The sequence below is a fragment of the Crocodylus siamensis genome, chromosome 1 (assembly GCF_052110815.1).
Source record: "Crocodylus siamensis isolate JL-2025a chromosome 1, ASM5211081v1, whole genome shotgun sequence".
Classification (NCBI taxonomy): domain Eukaryota; kingdom Metazoa; phylum Chordata; order Crocodylia; family Crocodylidae; genus Crocodylus; species Crocodylus siamensis.
Genome location: NC_143395.1, coordinates 406,738,774 through 406,759,657, shown reverse-complemented (window position 1 = coordinate 406,759,657; position 20,884 = coordinate 406,738,774). Strand labels below are relative to the sequence as shown.

General features: G+C 42.2%; 1 protein-coding gene across 3 annotated transcripts in view; it reads left to right on the top strand.

Annotated features, from left to right (window-relative positions):
- The window catches only part of CCDC83 (coiled-coil domain containing 83), a 36,299-nt gene that overhangs the window by 135 nt on the left and 15,280 nt on the right, over positions 1-20,884 (top strand). The window contains exons 2-7 of one of the 3 annotated variants that reach the window (XM_090030626.1): positions 4,007-4,649; positions 5,575-5,697; positions 14,166-14,250; positions 15,235-15,403; positions 16,842-17,009; positions 19,754-19,845. In XM_090030626.1, coding sequence (XP_089886752.1) covers positions 5,612-5,697; positions 14,166-14,250; positions 15,235-15,403; positions 16,842-17,009; positions 19,754-19,845 — 600 coding nt within the window. In that variant the 5' untranslated portion in view covers positions 4,007-4,649; positions 5,575-5,611. Of the gene's footprint in view, positions 1-54; positions 187-4,006; positions 4,650-5,574; positions 5,698-14,165; positions 14,251-15,234; positions 15,404-16,841; positions 17,010-19,753; positions 19,846-20,884 lie in introns of those variants that run through there. The other 2 variants (XM_090030627.1, XM_090030625.1) reach the window with 2 other exon arrangements.

The window sequence follows — 20,884 nt, the reverse complement described above, 5'->3', positions numbered from 1 at the left end:
CGCCCCCCTCCCTGCACGGGCATCGGCGGTTGGGACCGTTGGGACGCGGGGCCCCGGGGAGGGAGCGACAATAGCCAGGGCAGCGGACGGGGGTGCAGGGGCGCCAACCCTCCAGGACTGCCCTGGCGTCTCTAGAAATGAGAAGTAAATCTCCAGGAGAGTGCTTGAGTCACCCGGGAGATAAATGTGAGGGCATTCGTTCAAAGAAATTGAATCCGATGTATATTGTAGGCCGGTGGGTTTTTAAAAGGTGATAAGTCTGTGTGTATTTGCCTTCCTGATGTAAAGTCATTCATGTCGTTGTGTTTTGTGATGAAATGTCCCAGGGTAGGTTCAAAGAGAGGTGGCAAGCCCAGGGGGTGTCCTGGTGATGCCAGCGGGGGTTCTGGTATGGGGTACCACAGGGGTGATACTGGTGGGGGCTAGGGTGTGAGGCATGGGGGTGATGCTGGAGGTGGCTTGGGTGTAGTGGCAATGGTGATGGCAGCTGACACCATTAATAGGTGAATAGAGCAGTGGCTATAAGTGAAGGGGTGGCATGAGGATGACTGTGCTGGTGATAGTGGCTGAAGGTGCAGCGCAGCACAGTGGTGGCATGGGTGTGAGTGAGCAGCATACAGCAGCAGCAAGGATCACTGGGCTGCAGGCAGTGTAGACAGTACCCAGCCAAGATGCTGGTGGTTGCAGATGCAGGAAGTGACACTAGGAGTGAGGGCAGTAATGGTACTAGGCAGGAAGAGAGTTGTTGCTGAGGGCACAAGCTTATTACACTGGATCAGAGATGCAGGGAGGGTCATGAGCTAATGGTTGGGGGGTAATGGTCAGCAGCTGGGAGAAGAGGGAGTGAGCCACTGTAAGAGGGAGTTGTCAGACAGTGGTTATAGTGACTGTTAACACCATGAATAGGGTTCAGCTGTTAATTGCTGCCATAGACTGGCATGGTGTGCCAGGAGAGTGTAGCAGTCGCAAGAGGTTGGATCTGGTTCAGTGGGACTATTGATAGTAGCAAGGGGCTATACCTATACTGATTGTTGAAGCATTTGTAATGATAGTGTCTGTGTTTAAGCTAGGATTAGTGGTTTCTTATTTGAGGGAAGATTAATTAGTTTTGCTCCCCTTGTAAATTGTTCCTGCTCACTTGAAATGTGTAATCAACCCTCTGCTCCCTGCCCTCTCCTTTTTGTGTATTCTGGGCAGTTTGCATAATCTAGTAAACCTGTTACTAATGATGTTAGTCAGCCCAGTTCACAGTTCGGAGAATTGTGTGGTGTTGCCCTCCCAGGGAGAATTTCACAAATAAATCACTGAAGCTTACCTGATCTCAAGAACAGACTTTGTCAAAATATTACCATTACTGCTTGAAATGTTGACTTCATTTGTTTCTTCATTCAGCACTAAGCACGGGGACTGGATTGTCCATTTAGAGCAAAGCCCAGAGTTCTGAACTAAGCATGTATCGGGGAATGGAGGAGCAGGGTACAAGCCAATTGTTTCTTAGAAAGACCTGTACAATAGTTATACAAAAGAGAAAATGAGTTTTAATTTTTCTCTTTCGTCCTGTATTTTGAAATGAAAAGGTGAAATTTTGTAGAGCAACTTGCTGGTGGTTTCAGAAGCTCTTGAAGTTACACGCTCAGTTCCAGAGGGATTACATTACTTTGAAGGCCCCTTGGAAAATATCAACCTTAAAATCAACACCTTGCCTCTCTTATTTAAAAAATGTTGATCAAGTAGAGAATTGAATAGAAGCTGAACTTTATTAATAATGGCAGGACACACACAAAGGACAAATCTACTGATCAGAGCTTAAACCTCAAGGGTGGCTCTGAGAGAGCAAAAGGATTTCTTCATACAGTGTGAAGTCACATAGTTGTAACATTATCACAAAGAGGTTCCACAGTGAAAATATTTTGAAATGATACACAACTATGAACACGTTGATCTGTGCTCCTTCCCAGGATGCCAGGTCCCTGCTGGGATTTTGAAGTTTCCACTGTTAGAAACAGATCTGTCACTCAGAGAAAAAACAATTAGCTGAGATAAGGGAATGGCTTACTAGCATCAGATTTAAAACAGCTGATCTTCTAATACAGCCATTTATCAAGCCCCAACAGAAAAAAGATTTCATGAGGTGCAGTTTACCTGGGGAGGTGAAAGTGTTTTTAGATGAAATATTATGGAAGAGATTTTTAAAGGCAGTGATTTTTATTATCTTGTCCAACCCAAATTCTGCCTCACTAGGAATACTACCCTGCTATTGCTCATACATGCACGTTTTACCAAACAACTTCCTCCAAATGCAGTTATTGAATCAGACACGTACAGTGACTCAGGAGAAAAATATTGTCTCAGAGAGGGATATGGAGAAGCACTGGTTGAAGTTCCTGTTGCAGTCTGTGGTAGATGGTAGTGAAGTGCATAGGTGGAGGAATAAAAGGTATTTAAAATTAGTTGGCTTAACTTCCTTTCCTTGCTTTTTTGACTTTACATCTTTTTCTTTTGTATGAGCTGTAATTGGGACAGAATCCATCCTGTTATCTGTAATGCTGCTTGTTTTACAGCACTGACTAGGAGTAACCTTGTTTTTGTAGTAGTTGTCTGTGGTAGCATTCAAAGCTCACACGTATACATAGGCATCTTGCCTGCCTCATGAAACAATAGATCTGCACCAAGTGAGGCATCAGATCGTTGAACATCTGCAACTGTGGCTGCAAAGCTGGAGTGACCTCGCCAGGGTGCAAAAGCTTGGGTAGTGTATATGGAGGCCCTGGGTTGCCTGCACGCCAGTTTCCCCCTCTTGGCCTTGCTGGCTTCATAGATTTCATAGACATCAGGGCTGGAAGGGACCTCGGGAGATCATCGAGTCCAGCCCCCTGCCCAAAGGGCTGGAAGTCAGCTGGGGTTATAGGATCCCAGCAAGATAAGCATCCAATTTACTCTTGAAGGTGTTCAATGTAGGTGCTTGAACCACCTCCGCTGGCAGACTGTTCCAGACCTTGGGGGCTCGGACAGTAAAAAAATTCTTCCTTATGTCCAGCCTGAAACGGTCTTGTAGGAGTTTGTGACCGTTTGACCTCGTCATCCCTTGGGGCGCTCTGGTGAACAAACATTCCCCCAGATCCTCGTGGTCACCCCTGATAAACTTATAGGTGGCCATCAGATCACCCCTGAGCCTACGCTTTTCCAGGCTAAAGAGTCCCATGTCTCTCAGCCTATCATCGTAAGATCTGTTTTCCTGACCTCTGATCATGCGCGTGGCTCTCCTCTGGATTCTCTCAAGCTTCTCCACATCCTTTTTGAATTGTGGAGCCCAAAACTGGACGCAGTACTCCAGCTGCGGCCTCACCAAGGCTGAGTACAAGGGGAGAATGACGTCCCGGGATTTGGTCGAGAAGCATCTATGGATGCAAGCCAGCGTTTTGGTCGCTTTACTAGCCGCAGCATCGCATTGCAGGCTCATGTTCATCTTGTGGTCAATGATGACCCCCAAGTCTCTTTCTTCTGTAGTGCTATCCAACGTAGCACTGCTGAGCCTATAAGGATGCTGCAGGTTTTTCCTCCCAAGGTGGAGAACCTTGCATTTTTCGGTGTTAAACACCATGAGGTTCTCATCTGCCCATTTGCTGAGCTTGTCCAGGTCAGCCTGGATCACCCGCCTGTCTTCTGGCGTGGATGCTTTGCCCCAAAGTTTGGTGTCATCGGCAAACTTGGCCAGTCCACTCCTGACTCCAGTGTCCACATCATTAATGAAGATGTTGAACAGTATGGGTCCCAGGACAGAGCCTTGAGGGACCCCACTGGTCACAGGGCACCACGATGAGTGACTGCCATCAATTACAACCCTCTGGGTCCAACCACGGAGCCAGTTTCCCAGCCAGCGGATCGTGGTCGAGTCAAGGCCACAACTGGGCAGTTTGGCCAAGAGGTGATCATGGAATACCAGATCAAAAGCTTTTTTGAAATAAAGATATATGACATCAATCTCTTCTCCCTTGTCCACGTATAGGTCACCTGGTCATAGAAGGAAATGAGATTGGTCAAACAAGACCTACCCGCAACAAACCCGTGCTGGCTATCCAACAACTGTTGATGCTCAGTAATTTTGCCTGTCTAGGCAGCACACTTTCCCGTGATGTCCACATCGACGACGAAATCAACGTGAGGCTAGCAAAAGCTAGCATGGCATTTGGCAGACTCTAAGTCAGTCTGTAACTGCAGAGGCATCAGAATGTCGGCAAAACTGAAAGTTTATAAAGCCATCATCCTCCCGACCGTCTTTTATGCCTGCAAAACTTGGACCGTCTACCAGTGCCACGCCAAGAAACTAAACCACTTCCACCTGTGCTGCCTGCAAAAGATACTAAAGATCAAGTGGCAGGACAAGATTCCAGACACTGAGGTGCTCAGAAGATCAACTGTCCCCAGTATCCATACCTTACTGAAACCAGTGCAGCTAAGATGGGCTGGCCACCTTTCAAGAATGCCCGACAGTCGCCTACTAAAGAAAATCTTCTACAGCAAACTGCCAAATGGAGTACACTTTCACGGCGCACCACAGAAGCAGTACAAGGTCACCCTAAAGGTGTCCTTAAAGAGCTTTGGCATCAACCCAGAGTTGTGGGAGCAAATTGCTCGTGACCGTCTGTCCTGTAGGTCATCAGTCTAGAGTGGAGCACTAGCTGTCGAGCAGCAGCGTGTGGCAGAGGCAGTGAAGAAGTGCATGGCCAGGAAAATGAGGACCTCTCGTGTTCAGTCCTTGTCACTTTCCTGCCCCTGCTGCAGCATTTGTTCAGAGCAAAGATTGGGTTTATAAAACACCTACTTACCCACTCAACTTAGCCTCCACCCCACTCCCCTATTCCCTCCTTCTTTCCTCTCTCTTCTTTCTTTCTCTTTATTATCTATACTGCTTAGTTTTTGTGTGTTTCTCAGTTTGATTAATGAAAGGTGACTTTTCAGCTTTGGTGTCAGGAACTCCTTGCACAGCACTCCCTTGCAAACAGTGCAAATACTACAGTAAAACTAATTTAGAGCACATTTCAGTTATCTGAACAAAAGGTCCTAAGTTTAAATCCTATAAAAATATTTCAGAGAATTATTTTTATAAAATCCCAGTTAAAACTTTAAAATGGCACGTGCTCACCCTACAGTTATTTGAATCGATTGAAACTTAAGCCCTAAATTGGACCAGGGTGTAAGTTTTTGACAGTAAAATGAAAAAGGGAAAATAAGATGCAGTAAACTTATTTGCATTGTCCAGATGGAAATAAAAAGTTGATTAGCTGTCTAGTACTGCTATTTGTAAAATAAGTAAGTACATTTACAGCATTGTTAATCTCTCAGGATATTTTTTTAGAATTAATGTTTGTAATCAAATAGCTTACCTGAAATTGGAAACGTGAAATTTTTTTGGAAAAGTGATCCGTTTTAGCCTGCGGTTTCCTATTTCAGTATTTCTGTTGCGACTGATAAAATAACCCTTTTGTTCTATTTCAGATCTGTTTGTTGCACAGACACAGCCATGTCAGAATACGAACTTAAAAAGATCATACATTTCTCGTTTGCTTTTCTTAGATCTGTTCCAGTTGCCAGCATAAGCTCAGCATAAAACATGGGGAAGAAGAAGAAAAAAGAGAATCTAGAACAACTGTACAAAGAAGCAAGATCATCTTTCCCAGAAGCTTTGCTGGCATTTCAGTATGTTGAATTAATTTAAAATCTCAGTAATATAAAACACATCATATATAAAACAAACTACAGCTAGCTCTTACCTGACCCACTCAGAGTATTGTCTACATTATAAAAATGAAAATAGCGGTTATTTTTACTATTCTTTTCTGTACCTGTTTTTTGTTTTCAGGGATATTCCAGAAATGTGTACCTTGTAAGTGGAAGTGTTTGGAGGAAACATCTAAAGTGGGTCAAGCATTATTTGTTCCTAAAGTTAGAAATTGGGAACCTCTCTGGCTCTCTTTTTAAGGAAACACTTGTCCAAAACAACCTTTTCTATTTGCTAATAATAAATATTTTATTTTAAGTACAGTAATACTGAAGTTTGAATTTGATAAGTGGTTCTGATCATTATACTCTTCTGAGATTACATCCATGTAAAGACTAGGAAAAGTTAATAAGCCAGGTCTCCAAGACTGATCCTCTTGATGCAGGTTTGGGGTAAGGCACAAAGATGCTTTAGATTCCTCAAGCCTTCAAGTTGCTAGATACCGGGCAGTACCTAAGGAGCTTTGTGGCTGCTTCCAGTTGTGCCAGTTACCAAAGACCCTCAGGATATATTTTGGTCTAGGTGCAAGGGTTCTTACTGGTTCTTATTTGTCTTGCACCAGTAGGGTATTCCCGTCTTATGTTGACCAGATTACATTAACTTTAAGGCAAAAATCAGCCTTAATGGGATCAATATTAAGTTCCTATAAAGGACCTGATTCTGATTTCAGTTACAGCAGTACAAGTGAGAAGTTATTGTAGTTAAAATTAGTAGTTGTAGTAGTGGAAGATGGTTGTGATAGAGATTAGAACTGGGGACAGAAATTCTCTTAAAACTCAGTGAACCCAAATTTTCCAAAAAAAAAACCTACCCAAGGTGCCTTCTCTATTCTGTTCTCTTCACTCTATCTGGAATCCCTGTTTAGTAAAATCTTTAAAATGCTTTTGTTTATTACATTTAAAGACTAAAGAGTTTTCATTGGAAAAGTCAATCTCAGCATAATATGGATTCCTCGATTTCTTCCTATCAGTTTCATAGGAGTGTGGTCCCACCCATGATACAGAAACAACCAAACTATCAAGGACCCTGATAGTTCTCATTAGCGTACCTCCCAGAATAAATAAGCCTGACATGAACCTTCTTTTCTTCCTTCCCTCTGCTTCCCATAGATTTTTTTTCAAATATTGATTTATGTTACCTGAATGTTACTGGTGATCAGTTTTTCAAGGCACAAATGATTCAAAAAATAGGAACAGAAATGGAAAGAAAAAATTCTTAGTCCAATTTACCCTATTCTGTGTAGATATTGTGCTAGGCAAGATTGTAGCTTTACATTTGTTTGTAGTTATTTATCTATAGTACAATAATACAGAACCTTAATCACCCTGACTTTTGAGAAACAGGTAAAAAGCTGGATGTAAATTGACAGCACAATTGGCTAATGACATTTGGCATAACAGGCATTTGGCATGCCTGAACCACCCAATTTCCCTCAATGATAAGGTTACAAGCTCTGTGGCTGGGAAGTGAGCAGTCGATGTGATATATCTGGAATTTAGCAAGGCATTTGACACAGTTTGTTAATGAGAATATCACAGTTTCATAGTTTCTAGGGTCGGAAGGGACCTGCGCAGATCATCTAGTCCGACCCCCTGCCATGGCAGGAAAGAATACTGGGGTCATACGACCCCAGCAAGATGTTCATCTAACCTCCTCTTAAACACCCCTAGGGTAGGAGCCTGCACCACTTCTCTTGGAAGTTGGTTCCAGACCCTAGCCGCCCTGACCGTGAAGTAGTGCCTCCTGATATCTAACCTAAACCTACCCTCTGCCAGCTTGTGACTGTTATTCCTGGTCACTCCTGGCAGTGCTCGGGGGAACAGTGACTCCCCCAATGCCTGCTGATCCCCCCTTACTAGTTTATAACAGGCCACAAGATCCCCCCTAAGCCTTCTCTTTTGAAGGCTGGACAGGTTCAGGTCCCGTAGCCTCTCTTCATAGGGCCTGCCCTGTTGTCCCCTGATCATACAAGTAGCCCTCCTCTGGACCCTCTCCATGCTGTTGACATCCCTCTTGAAGTGCGGCGCCCAGAACTGGATGCAGTACTCCAACTGCGGCCTGACCAGTGCCGCATAGAGGGGCAGGATCACCTCTTTGGACCTGCTCGAGATGCATCTGTGGATGCATGACAAGGTGCGGTTGGCCTTCCTAACTGCCTCCCCACACTGCCGGCCCACGTTCATCTTGGAGTCAATGATGACCCCAAGATCCTTTTCTGCATCTTTGCTGACAAGAGGGGAGTTCCCTAACCTGTAGGTATGGTGCTGGTTGTTCCTCCCGAGGTGCATCACCTTGCGCTTGTCTGTGTTGAAACCCATCCTATTCTCATCCACCCACCCTTGTAACCTGTCTAGGTCTGATTGTAGCCTGTTGCATCCTTCTAGTGTGCCCACGTCCCCCCACATCTTAGTGTCATCAGCAAATTTGAACAGGGTGCTTTTCACCCCCTCGTCCAAATCACTGATGAAGATGTTGAACAGTGTGGGCCTGAGGACTGAGCCCTGCGGACCCCACTGCCCACATCCTTCCAGGTTGCGAAGGACCCATCCACTACCACCCTCTGGGTGCGGCCCTCCAGCCAGTTGGTGACCCATTTGACTGTGTGGGTGTCTACACCACAGCCCCCCAGTTTCTTAATGAGAACGGGGTGAGAGACAGTGTCAAAAGCCTTCTGGAAGTCCAGGAAGACTATATCCACTGCTACCCCTGCATCTAATGATCTGGTGATCTGATCATAAAAGGCCACCAGGTTGGTCTGACAGGACCTGTCACTGATGAACCTGTGTTGGTGTTGCAGTCCCCTGCTGGCCCCTCCTGGATGTGTGCCAGCATAATTTTCTCGAACAGCTTGCCTAGGATCGAGGTAAGACTAACCAGCCTATAGTTTTCCAGGTCCTCCTTCCTGCCTTTTTTGAAGATGGGGACCACGTTGGCCCTTTTCCAGTCCTCCGGTACCTCACCAGAGCACCACGAGTGCTTGTAAAGCTGTGCCAGGGGACTTGCAATGACCTCAGCCAGTTCCTTTAGAACTCTAGGGTGGAGATCATCCGGGCCGGCTGACTTGAATACATCCAACCCCTCCAGAAGCTCCCTAACTAAATCCTCACTAACCCGTGGCCCAGTTGTGCCTCCCCCGGGTCCCGAGGGGGGTCCAGCAGGGGGGTGGCTGTTCTGGTCCCTACTTAGGAAGACGGAGGCAAAGAAATCGTTAAACATGTTAGCTTTGCCGTCTGGTGTGATGACCAAGTTTCCCAACACGTCCTGAAAACAAAGGAAATACAGACTTGAGAAAAGTACTGTAAAGTAGGTAGAAAACTGATTGGATTATTGTGTTCAACAAATAGTCTTCAATGGCTCAATGTCCAGTTGGAAGGAGCTATCAAGTGTGGTTCCCCAGGGGTCTCTCCTGAGGCTGGTATCATTTAACATCTTCATTAATGATTTGGACAATGGGATTGAGTGTTTGCTTAGCAAATTTGAGGATGACTCTAAGTTGGGTGGAGTTGCAGACACTTTGGAAGGTAGGGCTAGGATCCAGAATAACCTGGATAGACTGGAGAAATGATGTGCAGTCAACCAGAAGAAATTCAGCATGGACAAGTGCAGGACTCTGCACTTGGGATGGAAAAATTGCATGCACAAATATAGACTGGGGAATGATTGGCCAGCACCACAGAGAAGGACCTGGGGGTGACAGTGAATATTTATTTGCTGAATAAATTGAATGTGAGCCAATAGTATGCTCTTGTTGCAGAAGAAATCAACAGCATCCTGATTTGTATTAACCGGAGAGTCACTTGCAGATCAAAGGAAGTGATTCTTCCTCTGTACTTGGCACTCATGAGGCCTTATTTGGAGTATTGTGTCCAGTTTTGGGCCCCACACTTCAAGGAAGATGTGAATGGATTGGATGGAGTCCAGCAGAAAGTGACAAAATTGATTAGAGGCCTGGGAAGCATGACTTATGAGGAATGGCACAACAAGCTACGGTGAAGAGAAGAACTAAGGAGGGATTTGATAAATCTTCAGATGCCTGAGGGGAGATAGACTATTCTCTGTGGCCACAAAGGACAGGACTAGGAGCAATAGTCTCAAGCTGTAGCACAGGAAATTTACATTGGAGATTAGGAAGAACTTTTTGACTGTGAGGGTGGTGAAGCTTTGGAACATGTTACCTAGAGAAGTTGTGATTCCTGATCCATGGAAATGTTCGAAAGCAGATTAGATAGATGCTTGGTTGGTATCATTTAGTCAAGGATATTTCTGTCTTGAGCAAGGAGTTGGAATAGATGACCTCATGAGGTCTCATTCAGCCCTGTTTTCTGATGAGTCTATGATCCTAATGGACTGATTGATGTGCCCACAGCACACTTAATAATTTGATTCTAACTGGTAACACTTAACTATGCAATTCCCCTGCTGCATGTAGTTGTTGGTTCCTATGACTGGGTAGCAGTACAAGAATTTCTGTGTGTTGATGGGCACCAAACCTTTCCTGAACTATGCAGTCAGACAGGCCCCTGAATAACGTTAAAATCAAGCAGGCCCTACTTACTAGACAGATAACGGCTTCTGTTGGCATAGACCCAGAACAGATTAAAGCTTTTCTACACCAGGGATGATCAAGTTACGGCCCATGGGCCAGATTTCACCCATGGAGCTATGTTATCCAGCCAATAGGGTTCCCCGTGGGTCCAGAAATTGGGCAGCTTAGAAGTGTGGTAGTGTTAATTGTTGAGGAGAACTAACTGGCTCCATGTACTGGATTGGGCCTGCAGAGCAGCCCCATGCCAGCCTACAGGGCTGCATGAGTTGGACACCACTGGTCTACACAGTATCTCATTGACTACAACCAGTCACTGGCAGAGTTTAAATATGATTTGTGTTGGCATGCAAGTGCCTACAGCCTGGGTACATCAGTTAATAGCATTTTTTCCCTATCAGAGGCCTAGCTAGGCTCTTGTAACCACTCCAGCATAGCATTTTCTTCAATGGAGACAACACTCCCAAACCAGCCTTGTGTATCCAGTTTGACTGGCTATACTTCCTGGCACTGTGCTTTCCTATATGCATTCCTATTCTGGATATATGTGCCTCAGCATGCTGTTCCCTGGTGCTACAGCTTAAAATGGTGAATATATTTCTCCTGTAGGCACAAGAAGGCTGCCTGGTAGATGAAGCCACATAAGCACAGCTATGATGATGGTGTGTACACAGAACTGAAGTGTATTACTGGTCATCAGTTACTGTATGACTGAACCTCTAGCATAGCCATGATTAAGAACTGTAGTTGTACTGCGAGGCAAGCTATTTCATCCTGAAGAAAAACCTGGGTACTTGTCAAATTTCTGTTGACTGTTAAAGTGAAGGAGATGAAGATGGGAAAGAAATAATAAACATTTGTAACTTGACTGTAGATGACAGATCTCTTTAGATCCATGATGGGAAGAAAAGTTAATGCTTTGCTCTGTGACTTCAATCAAATAGATTTAATTTCAAAGGATAAACTGGAGCAGCATCCAACATTCAACAAGTCAAATGAGCATTTGACGAACACATATTAGCTCATTGTCCGGTCTCATTTTCTATTTCCTTTTCCAGACAACAGAATAGCAGCTGCATACAGTTCTACTACAGCGTGCAGGACTTTGTGTGGGATTTCTCTAGCCTGGTACAAACCTCGTTTAGCATTTTGTGAGGAGCAGGCTGCACATGGCCCTAATATAAGTTGTCTCATAGTAAGAATATATATGGACCTATAAAACAACAAATAAAGCAATATATCATCCCACTATGGAATAATCAAATTATTTTTATGCTGCCCAGTAACATAACTTTATGGTCGGTTTACTCATTGGATATTCCAGCATTCAAGCAAAAGACTGTATTATCAGGAGAGTCTTCCATTCAATTGGGGTTGTACTACTTATGCATGTTTATCTCCCAGTACAAAAGTAGAAGATATCAAATGTGCATCTCAAATTTTTATTCACAACCTCTATAAAGCTTTCTGCCTCACTTCCCTTATTTGTACAAATGGGCATAATGAGACTCATGAACTCTTAAGTGTATTTTAAGGATTAATGTATCAAGTGGCACATAACATCTGGTACTGTTTTTCCTTCTGTTGTTTGAAGGAACTAGAACTGTTGCTATTCCTGGTGGTTTTCTGTTCCTTGCATTGTCAATAGTAGTTTTCTATTTCAGCGATGGGTAGAAACAGTACTCTAATGAATTGTTGAAACATAGTAATGCCCCCTAGAGGAGTTATGAAACCATTTGGATACTAGCATGTAATATAAGGTTGGATACCATATTTTAATGTGTAATTTTAAAGTTAATTTTAAAGTTTAATTTTAATGTGGTTTAAAGGTGTCCTCTGTATTATAAACAATAGCATCCAAAATATGTTAATTCAGAAATACAGTATCAATCAAGCTGAACAATAACTCCTTGAATCTGACAATTTTCTTGGAAAACTCAATCAAATCAGAAGGTTCCAGTTAGCAACAAAATGCTGACAACCTCACATACACAGCTTCTGCATTTATACCTCCAAAATGAGGTGCATTAATTCCACCAAATAGACAGCCTTGCAGTATAATAGAAGTCTCTTTAACACATTAAGGTGGAAATAAAGTGTAGCATCAGTACTCAGAATAGTAACATAGACTGAAAAAAAACAACAGTTTAGTAAATGAGCATTACATATTTTCAAGTCATAACCTCTCTCTGATCTTTAGTACAATTTTGCCATGGCCTGTGGCTCCATATTTTCAGTGTCTCCTTTCAACTTAATATATTTGAAATGTTTGAGGGAAAAACTGAAAAATGCTTTTGAGCAGCTATCCAGTGGCACACTGACAGCACAGGATGCAATATTAATATCTTGTAACTTACATGACTAAATCCCTGCATGATCTAAAGCTCAAACTTCTCCAGGAACAAAAAATATTTCTTTGCAACTTAATAAACATCAGCAGGAACAAAAAAGAAGACATAATCAAGGAGTGATACTTATTGGAACAGCAGAGGGTTTAATGGTAGTTGTTCTACATGCCTCTCTTGTGCCCTAGCGTAAGTCAGTTCTGGGAAGAGATAAGAAATAGATTAAACAATGATTTTGGAATATAGCTTCACTGGCAAACCAACATAACTGATGGATGGAGATTTGAGAGCTTGAGAGAATCTAAATAAGCCACACTGTAAGAAAAAGTTTATTTTGAGAGAACAGCTTTCCCAGAAAAGGGCACTACAAAAATCAATCAACAAGCAGCACATATGTTGTGAGCTGGTTCCCAGTGCTAGGTTTTAAGCACCAAAGTACCTGATACCCTGTACCATAGATGCATTTACTTGGAAAATGTCGCTGTAAGTATTGCAGTGGGAGCTGCTGGTTTCCAAGCACTTTGGAAATCTGGCCCATGATAAACTAGTTCATTGTGAGGGGCTATCACTTTTCTGTCTAGGTACAATGAATACAAGTGAATGATATACTGTAGTAATTTTCAAGGGCTGTGCTATTAACCCTGGATTTGTTGATATGCTTCTTTTTCCTTTTAGCATAGAAATAAAATTGTAAAATAGGAAACACAATTCAGAGTGGCAGTTCAGTAGGCCAAATCATAACCTCCTGTGATTTGGGAAGTTACCTAGTACGTGGTCACATTCCACCCTACTTATGTCTTGATAGTAGAGGTGAGGAAAAATACAGGAAGTTTGCTGCTTCCTCTCCATTGTCCCTGCCTCCAAAATCAAGGAAGCTTCTTCCCACCACTGAGGAGGAAAGGTCACATTGGGGAACAGCCTTTTTGCATGATTCCCGCTGATCCAAGTGACTATCTGATGAAATATCTGCTTAGGAATTATTTTTGCACAAATCATTGTATAACTCCCTCACAACAAACCTCCAGAGCACTGGGGGACCATAGCGGACAACAGTGCATTCTCTAACAGACAGTGAATAGTTTGTAAGGGCCTCAGGAAGTCAAATAGGCTGCCAATAGTGCAGGAGACAGGACAGTTTGGAAAAATCAAATCCACATTCATGGAGTTTCCCATCTTGCACTCAAAAATATGCATTAGAAAGCACTAGTCTATCAGGGAGGCAGCAGGGTCCTAGCCATACCTTTTACAGAGGTACAGGATCAGGAGACCTTGGTCCTCTTTCTGAGACCTTAGAGAAGTTGCTTCACTGCTCCATTTCTGAGTCTCCCCATGTGAAGTATGGAGGTAACAATGCCGATCCACCTTAGCAGAGCGATTGGGAGATCACAGATAAAAAAGCAGCAGGCCATATTTATAACTAATATATTCTAAAATAATCCCTCCCACTCTCTGCCAGAGTTCTGTAATAATTCATCATATATTCCTTTTTTTTTCTCAGAATTCAGGTAAAGGAAGAAGCAATTGATCGGCTTCTGTTAGAACTCAAGGAACTGGAAGAAAAGAATGAAAAATATCGAGAAAGGGTAAGTAAGTATGAATGTCTCTTATTACACACAACCGTATTTGAGCCAAGAAAACTAAATTTTTGAGCATTATCATTTCTAGCATCTCCTGTAATGCATTAATATATTGTATTGGCCATGGGTATCAAACTCCTCAGACCCTACAGGTAGGGTGACCATCTTTTCAAAATGGAAAGATGGGACACATGCCCACCTCTCCTCCTGCCCCTTCTGCCAGCAGCATGGCTGCAGAAGAGCCAGGTGAAGTGGGTTGGGGCTCCCTGCCCTGCTGCCCTTCCCCCAGGAGCCCCGTGCGAGCTGGGTGCCTACTGCTCGCAGTAGGAGGCACAACTTCACGCTGCTGCCACTGCCCTTGTCTCTGCTGCTGCTGGGCAGGCAGGGGTGCCTTGTCATGGTGGAGTGGACGGCGCAGAGTTCCTGGCAACCCACATCTGCCCCTGCCCTGCCAATGGGCTCCACTTGGCTCTGCTCCAGCTGTGCCACTGGGGGGGGAAAGGCAGGCATATGTCCCATCTTTCCATTATGAAAAGGTGGTCACCCTTGGCCCCGTTAGGAGTCCTGGCTTTGATAAATTGCCTTCTATGGCTGTGGCAGGTCAGATTGTCTAAGTTTGAGTTTACCAGCTATAAAATGAGGCTTATAAAACAAAGCAAGAAAATATTGTTAAAACAATATGTAGATTCTACACAATAGAAATGCCTGGAAGAAGAGTATCAGAGTCATTACCTTGTGACAATGGCCTGGAAGTTATTTAGGAACTTTCAGGACTTAACACAACCAACAAAAATACAAATCTCTTCCGCTGATTTCCCCACTTCCCTAAAAAAAAGCCATTTTCAAATAAACAACTTAGCTCTGTCTAGCTGGATATTTTTGCAAAGCACCCTAGTACTAATCCAAGTCTTATTCCATTTCTAAATTTTGTAACTTGAAAAAATAGATAAAAAACCAATAATGCACAACTTATTGTTGTTCTTTTCATAGAATAAACAGCTGAAGGAGGAGGAGTTGGGTTATATAAAGGATCTACTAAATGACCTCAGAAAACATGAAAAACTGCTTGAAGAAAAGGAGGTTGTAACCAGAGATGATGTAGAGGAGGCAATGAGGGAGCAATGTCAGTATATTAGGGACCAAGAACAGCTTTTGAAAGGTGAGTAGTACTGCTTGCAGGTCCACAGCTAGGGTGGAGCAGATTTTTGCACTTAAAGCAGAGATTGAACCACTACATCACATACAAAAGAACATGGCTTTCCTTCTCCCAGATTAAGCACCTACTTTATGCATATAGAATTAGTCTTCTGGGAATTTTTAATTAAACCCGCAAAATAGTTTAAGTTAAAATTTTATTAGATATGGAAACCTACCAGTGTCTTGTGATTGTCATCTTTTCATCTGTGAGATGGTGGATATTGCAGCTGTGGTGTAGATGGTTTGCAGTGCCTCAAGTGACTGAATAGTCCAATCAGATTTGCATGATTTGTGGCAGTGATTACAAGTATATGTGTCATGATTGGGTGGTTTATTTGCTGCTTGCTTCCTGTGTACTCTTTTTTTTTTTTTTTTCTTAAATCTGTTGGAGCAGGTTCCTGTTGTCTTGTTCCAATTGATTAGATAGATTAGATCAATTAGAAATGGGTCCTTTAGAAAATCAACACCGTATTTTTGAAGTTTCCCCCCCTTCATACATGATGTTAATGATGGAATAGCACACACTCTTCACATTTCCCTCAGAGTTAAACTCATTGAAATCTTATATATTTGCTACCTTGGCATATTTATATAACAGCAACAACAGTAGCAGGTATTTTTGCCATTATAACTTGTAGTTTTGGTTGCCATCATTCTCAGTGGGCACAGCCACATGAGATGTTTACTGTGGAGTTGCCTAATTAGCTCCACCGTAAAGTCTCAGCATCTACACATGCGCCCATATTAGGGTGCAGTAAACTAATAAAAGCTGCTGTAGGTTAGTACTTATAAACACAAATACTATGCTGTGGTGGCAACATTTACTGCACCACAACACGCGTATAGATGTTGATAAGGCTGGCTGTGGTATGAGGGTGCTTTAGCACAGGGGCTGCCTGCTGGCTAGCCCTGCACTGAAGCACCTTCATGCCCCAGCCAACCCCTCCACAGCACTTTGAGCCAGGTCAGAGCAGCCCCAGGCTGACAGGTTGACCCCCTGGATCCCTGCCAGCTGAGGCTGCTCTGACCTGACTTAACGTGCTGTGATCGCTGTGATCTGGGCGTACATAAAACTGCAGTGCCCAGGAGCAATAAACTCTAGTCCGCCAGAATTTATTGCGCCATGCTAATAGAACACGTAGATGCACCCGGTGAGATTGAGGCAACGTGCCTTTGGGTGAGATACTGCTTTTCAAAATGAGCAGTCTTTCATTGTTTCCAGTGTGAATCCAAGCTGTTTCTGGAAAAGATAGTGCCACCTCATTGGATAGTAGGGCCAGCCTGTGTAATATTTTGCAGTGAGAGCTCTTCTATCTCCAGTGCCACTGAAAGCCTCCTAACTAAAATGTACATAGTAATAGAGGAAATAATGTTATCTTTTAATCTTGTTGTTTCAATAGATCTGAACTCCCAGATAAGTGAATATGAAGAGAAACTTTCAGTAAGGGAGCTCGAGAAGGATTATTGGCTGGAATACAAAAATGTGGGAAGTGGAGATCATGCGAAACAGATCCAGATCTTGGAAAAGGACATCCAGGCACTCAAAGATGACCTTAATGAAATGACAGGTCAGTTACAAATGTAAATACACACAATGCTCCATGTAAACACATGCCTGAGCTACTTTCTTAACTTGCAGAAAGTAATTTGTGATCAGATTAATTACATACATTGAAGTCAACATTTTCAAATCTGGTTGCCTGAACTTAGGCTTCATGTGCTAGTTTTAGGCAGTTAAATTCAGGCAAACTGTTTTTCAGAGGAGCTCCACTGATGTCTAGATGTTGCAGGTGCCTGGTACTTTGGACACTTAAGCTGCTTTTATTTAGTTGTCTTAAGTGCAGATTACAGAGCCTAACAATGGGCCCCAATTTGGAAAGTGCTGATCTATTCTGCTATGCTTTTACTGTTTTGATGCATCACTACATTCTCTATAAATTTCCTTTTCAAAAGTCCTTATTCACAGGAACTCACATCATTGGAGCTGATGAAATCTGAATTTAATATGGTGCTTTAAATCTAGAGCTTGTGGAGGCAGCTAACAGAGCAGCACCTCATTCCCCAAGGTCTGAGTATAGTATACTGGTTACAAGGCGATGGGTGCAAAGCTTTGCAAAATCATCAGCACTAAAGTATGCATATTCTGGGAACTGTTTCAGTTCTAACAAAGCAACAGAACACAATTAAAAGCTATTAAAAGCTTAGTGATTGTGTTGGTGAGTGCTTAAAACCATTAGATTCGCTTATACAGTTAATTTTAAAATTGTGCTAGTTTTTTAGCTGTTGTGTAACTTTTAGGATTAAAAAAAGAGCCATGATTTGCTTCCCTTATAAGCTTTTCTGTATTCATTTCCAGAGCCAAGCAGCCAGTAGTGACAGGCAGTGACAACAATATAAGGGTCTCCATACATTCAGTGCCAACCATTACCAAGCATCAAGTGCTGTAGATAAGAGCTATTCAGCTCTTTGTCTGCCCCAGGATAACAGCTCTGAAAACATACTTGATCTTGATTGAGATCTGAACTGTTTTCCACACTGCTTGCTACTCTGCCAGTTCACTTAAGTAACTATTTTAGGAAAGCCTAATACTTTGTGTTTCCCCTGTTTGCAATGAATTTAAATCTTTACTGGACCAACTGAGATATAAATATTTCTGGTGTCAAGATTTAAAAGAAGATGTTGTATTTAAACAAAAGATGTTGTAAAGATCTGCAAAAATGATCTTTGAGAGCTAGAGACTTAAAGACTTTACTCTGTTTAAGCAGAAAACTGAAAGGTGATCAATTGTGGCATATAACCACCTTTACAGGGAGAAAATACCAGGTACTAATGGGCTTTTTAATCTAGTACAGAAATAACTGAACAGAAAGACATGAGAACCAATAGGCAGAAGCTGAAGCCATACAATTTAAAATGAGACAAAGGCACACCTTTTTAAGAGTGAACATGATTAACTATGGGAACAAAGTACCAAAGGAAGTAGAATTCTGTCTGTGGCTGTCTTCAAATCAAGTTGGGTATAGGCTGAAATGCAATGATGTCCTGCGTATGCAAGAGGTAGCACTAAAAGATCTAGTGGTGCCTTCTGGGTTCTAACATTTATGAATTATGAGAAATGTTTAATTAATTTTTATTCAGAGATGACTTCTCCCATCAGTTCTATAGCTGGTTAAAGGTTAAATAAACCTGAGGTCTGATATACACCAGAGGATAACTGAATACAGTCTAGTTTTATAGTTATCATTAATATCCTGTGGGGTGACGAAGAATTTTAGGAGACAAAGATGCTTTAAATCTGCTGCTCTGCTGTTATATTCCAGTCCTTGTTGTGTATTTAAGGTTACAGGAAACAAACTACTGCCAACAGGAGAGGGTAGAGAGTCCCAGGGCACTAGCAGGAGTCTGCAGAAATGTTCTTGCCCCATGCACTGTACCTTCATAGTGAAGGCAAGAGCAATTTCTGTTGCACTCTATAAAGTACAACATTCTGTAGCATGTTCTCATATATATCAATTGTTCTACAGGTCAGTGCAGGGGACGGGACTTCATGTCTTTGTCTGCCTCTTCCCTTTTTCCCTAAGGGTGGACTCATAAAATGGAAGAACTGAGAGAGTGGTCAGCCGTACTGTAATGGGAAGAAAGTTTCTTGTTTCCTTGCATCTCTCCTGCATACCAGCCCAGGATAGAATGCAGTTTGATTTTAACCATTAGTGTTAATCAGTCCACTGACACACAACTACAGTGTGCTAGGATTCAGTTGAACGTATACTCTGAAAACAGACATTCAGGTGTGTTAAAAGTATCGATGCCATGACTAGTGAGGCTAGCTTGAGTTCAGGAACACTGGGCCAGTTATCAATTTCTCTTCAGAGGGATTCAGTCATTTAGGCACAGGTGCAAAAGAGAACATCATCATCCCCAGAAGTAGGTACTGTGCTTCAGCCGCAAAGTTCGCAAGCCCAAGGGAGGATCCTAAGTTCCGTATACATTAACTGGAAAGATTTGGGTTTTGAGGGACTGGGATTCGAAACGTTTTGGTACGCTAAGTAGAGGGAGAGCGGAAGGCCGTATACGTTACATGGAGTTTAGATATCCAAATGTTTGGCTTGGCCAAGCTGGCAGCAGATCTGAGCATATGCAGTAGCTGAATGTTAGGCATCTACCTATTCTCAGGTACCTAAGACAGATAAGTAGGGTTTTTGTGCAACATTCACTTTGAATTCAGTGTTTAAATATAATGTAAAATACAGCATGAGCACCCAGGTTCTTTTTTGGATCTGGTCCTTAAAAGAATTCTGCTTTGTTTTTGCAGAATTCTATAGAAGCACTTTGCAAATGACAAAAGAAAAGATTGACAGAATGGTTGAGAAACAAAAGAGCCAAAAGAAGGAATGGGCCACTGAGGTATGTGTGTATGTGTTTATGCATGCAGAGAAATATATATTTTTGCTTTTATACTTAGTAGCACTTGCAACCAGATTTAAAAAAATATAAGCGTGAACCTTTCCAAGTGAATTACAGGATGTTACATGAGTAGGAGTTGTGAATAAAATAACTGAAAAACATTTTTATTGACCAGGGTGGTATTGCTCATTATTTTTAATGGACCGTAGTAATAATATCTACCACTTTTATAGCACAGTTTTTATAGATTGGGAAACTTACATCCAGAGAGGTGAAGTGACATGCCCTAGAACTTGACATATTTCCTGTGAATTGAATTTTGATATTATCACAGACTGGGAAAATCATTAATAATCTACTATGATCATTCCTCCTTGTGGAATTAAATGTTGAATCTTTGAAAAAGAAATGAGCATTTTGTTTTAAAACTCAGAAGCTTGTTTTGAAAATGCCAAAGCATTGCCATTTCTTGAAATAAACATGGAACAAAACAAATGTAATTCTTTAGTGCCAGTTCAGAATTGTAGCTTGTCAATTATAACAGGATTTTGCATTTAAAAAAGAAAAATCTTTAAATTTCTGCAAGACCAGTGTCTGGAGAAACAAAACTGGTAGTGAATGATATGTCTTGTTGCACAAACACTGACATGTTTTCTTTACTTAAAAATATGGGAGGATTCTAACTGCCATTAAACAAGTGAACACTGTTTGCAAGATTGAAGCTTTAAAGTGTTTTATTTTAAAGTTTTATTATACATTAATTTCTCCTTCAAAAATGAATATTGACTAGAATGTGGACAAAGGTGATTAAAGATAGAAAAAAGCATTTACCTCTTCTGAAATCTAAAGACAAACATACATTTCATTCATACTGGAACCCAAATTGCTCTCTTAAATCAGTTTTCAGAAAGCATTTTGCAGAGATCTATGCACATGTATCATTGGGATGCTATTTGTCATTGAATCCCTTTAGCAATCAGGGATTTACTTCACTGACTTCAGAAGGTCACTCTTGATTTTTAGTGGTACAAGAAGAGAA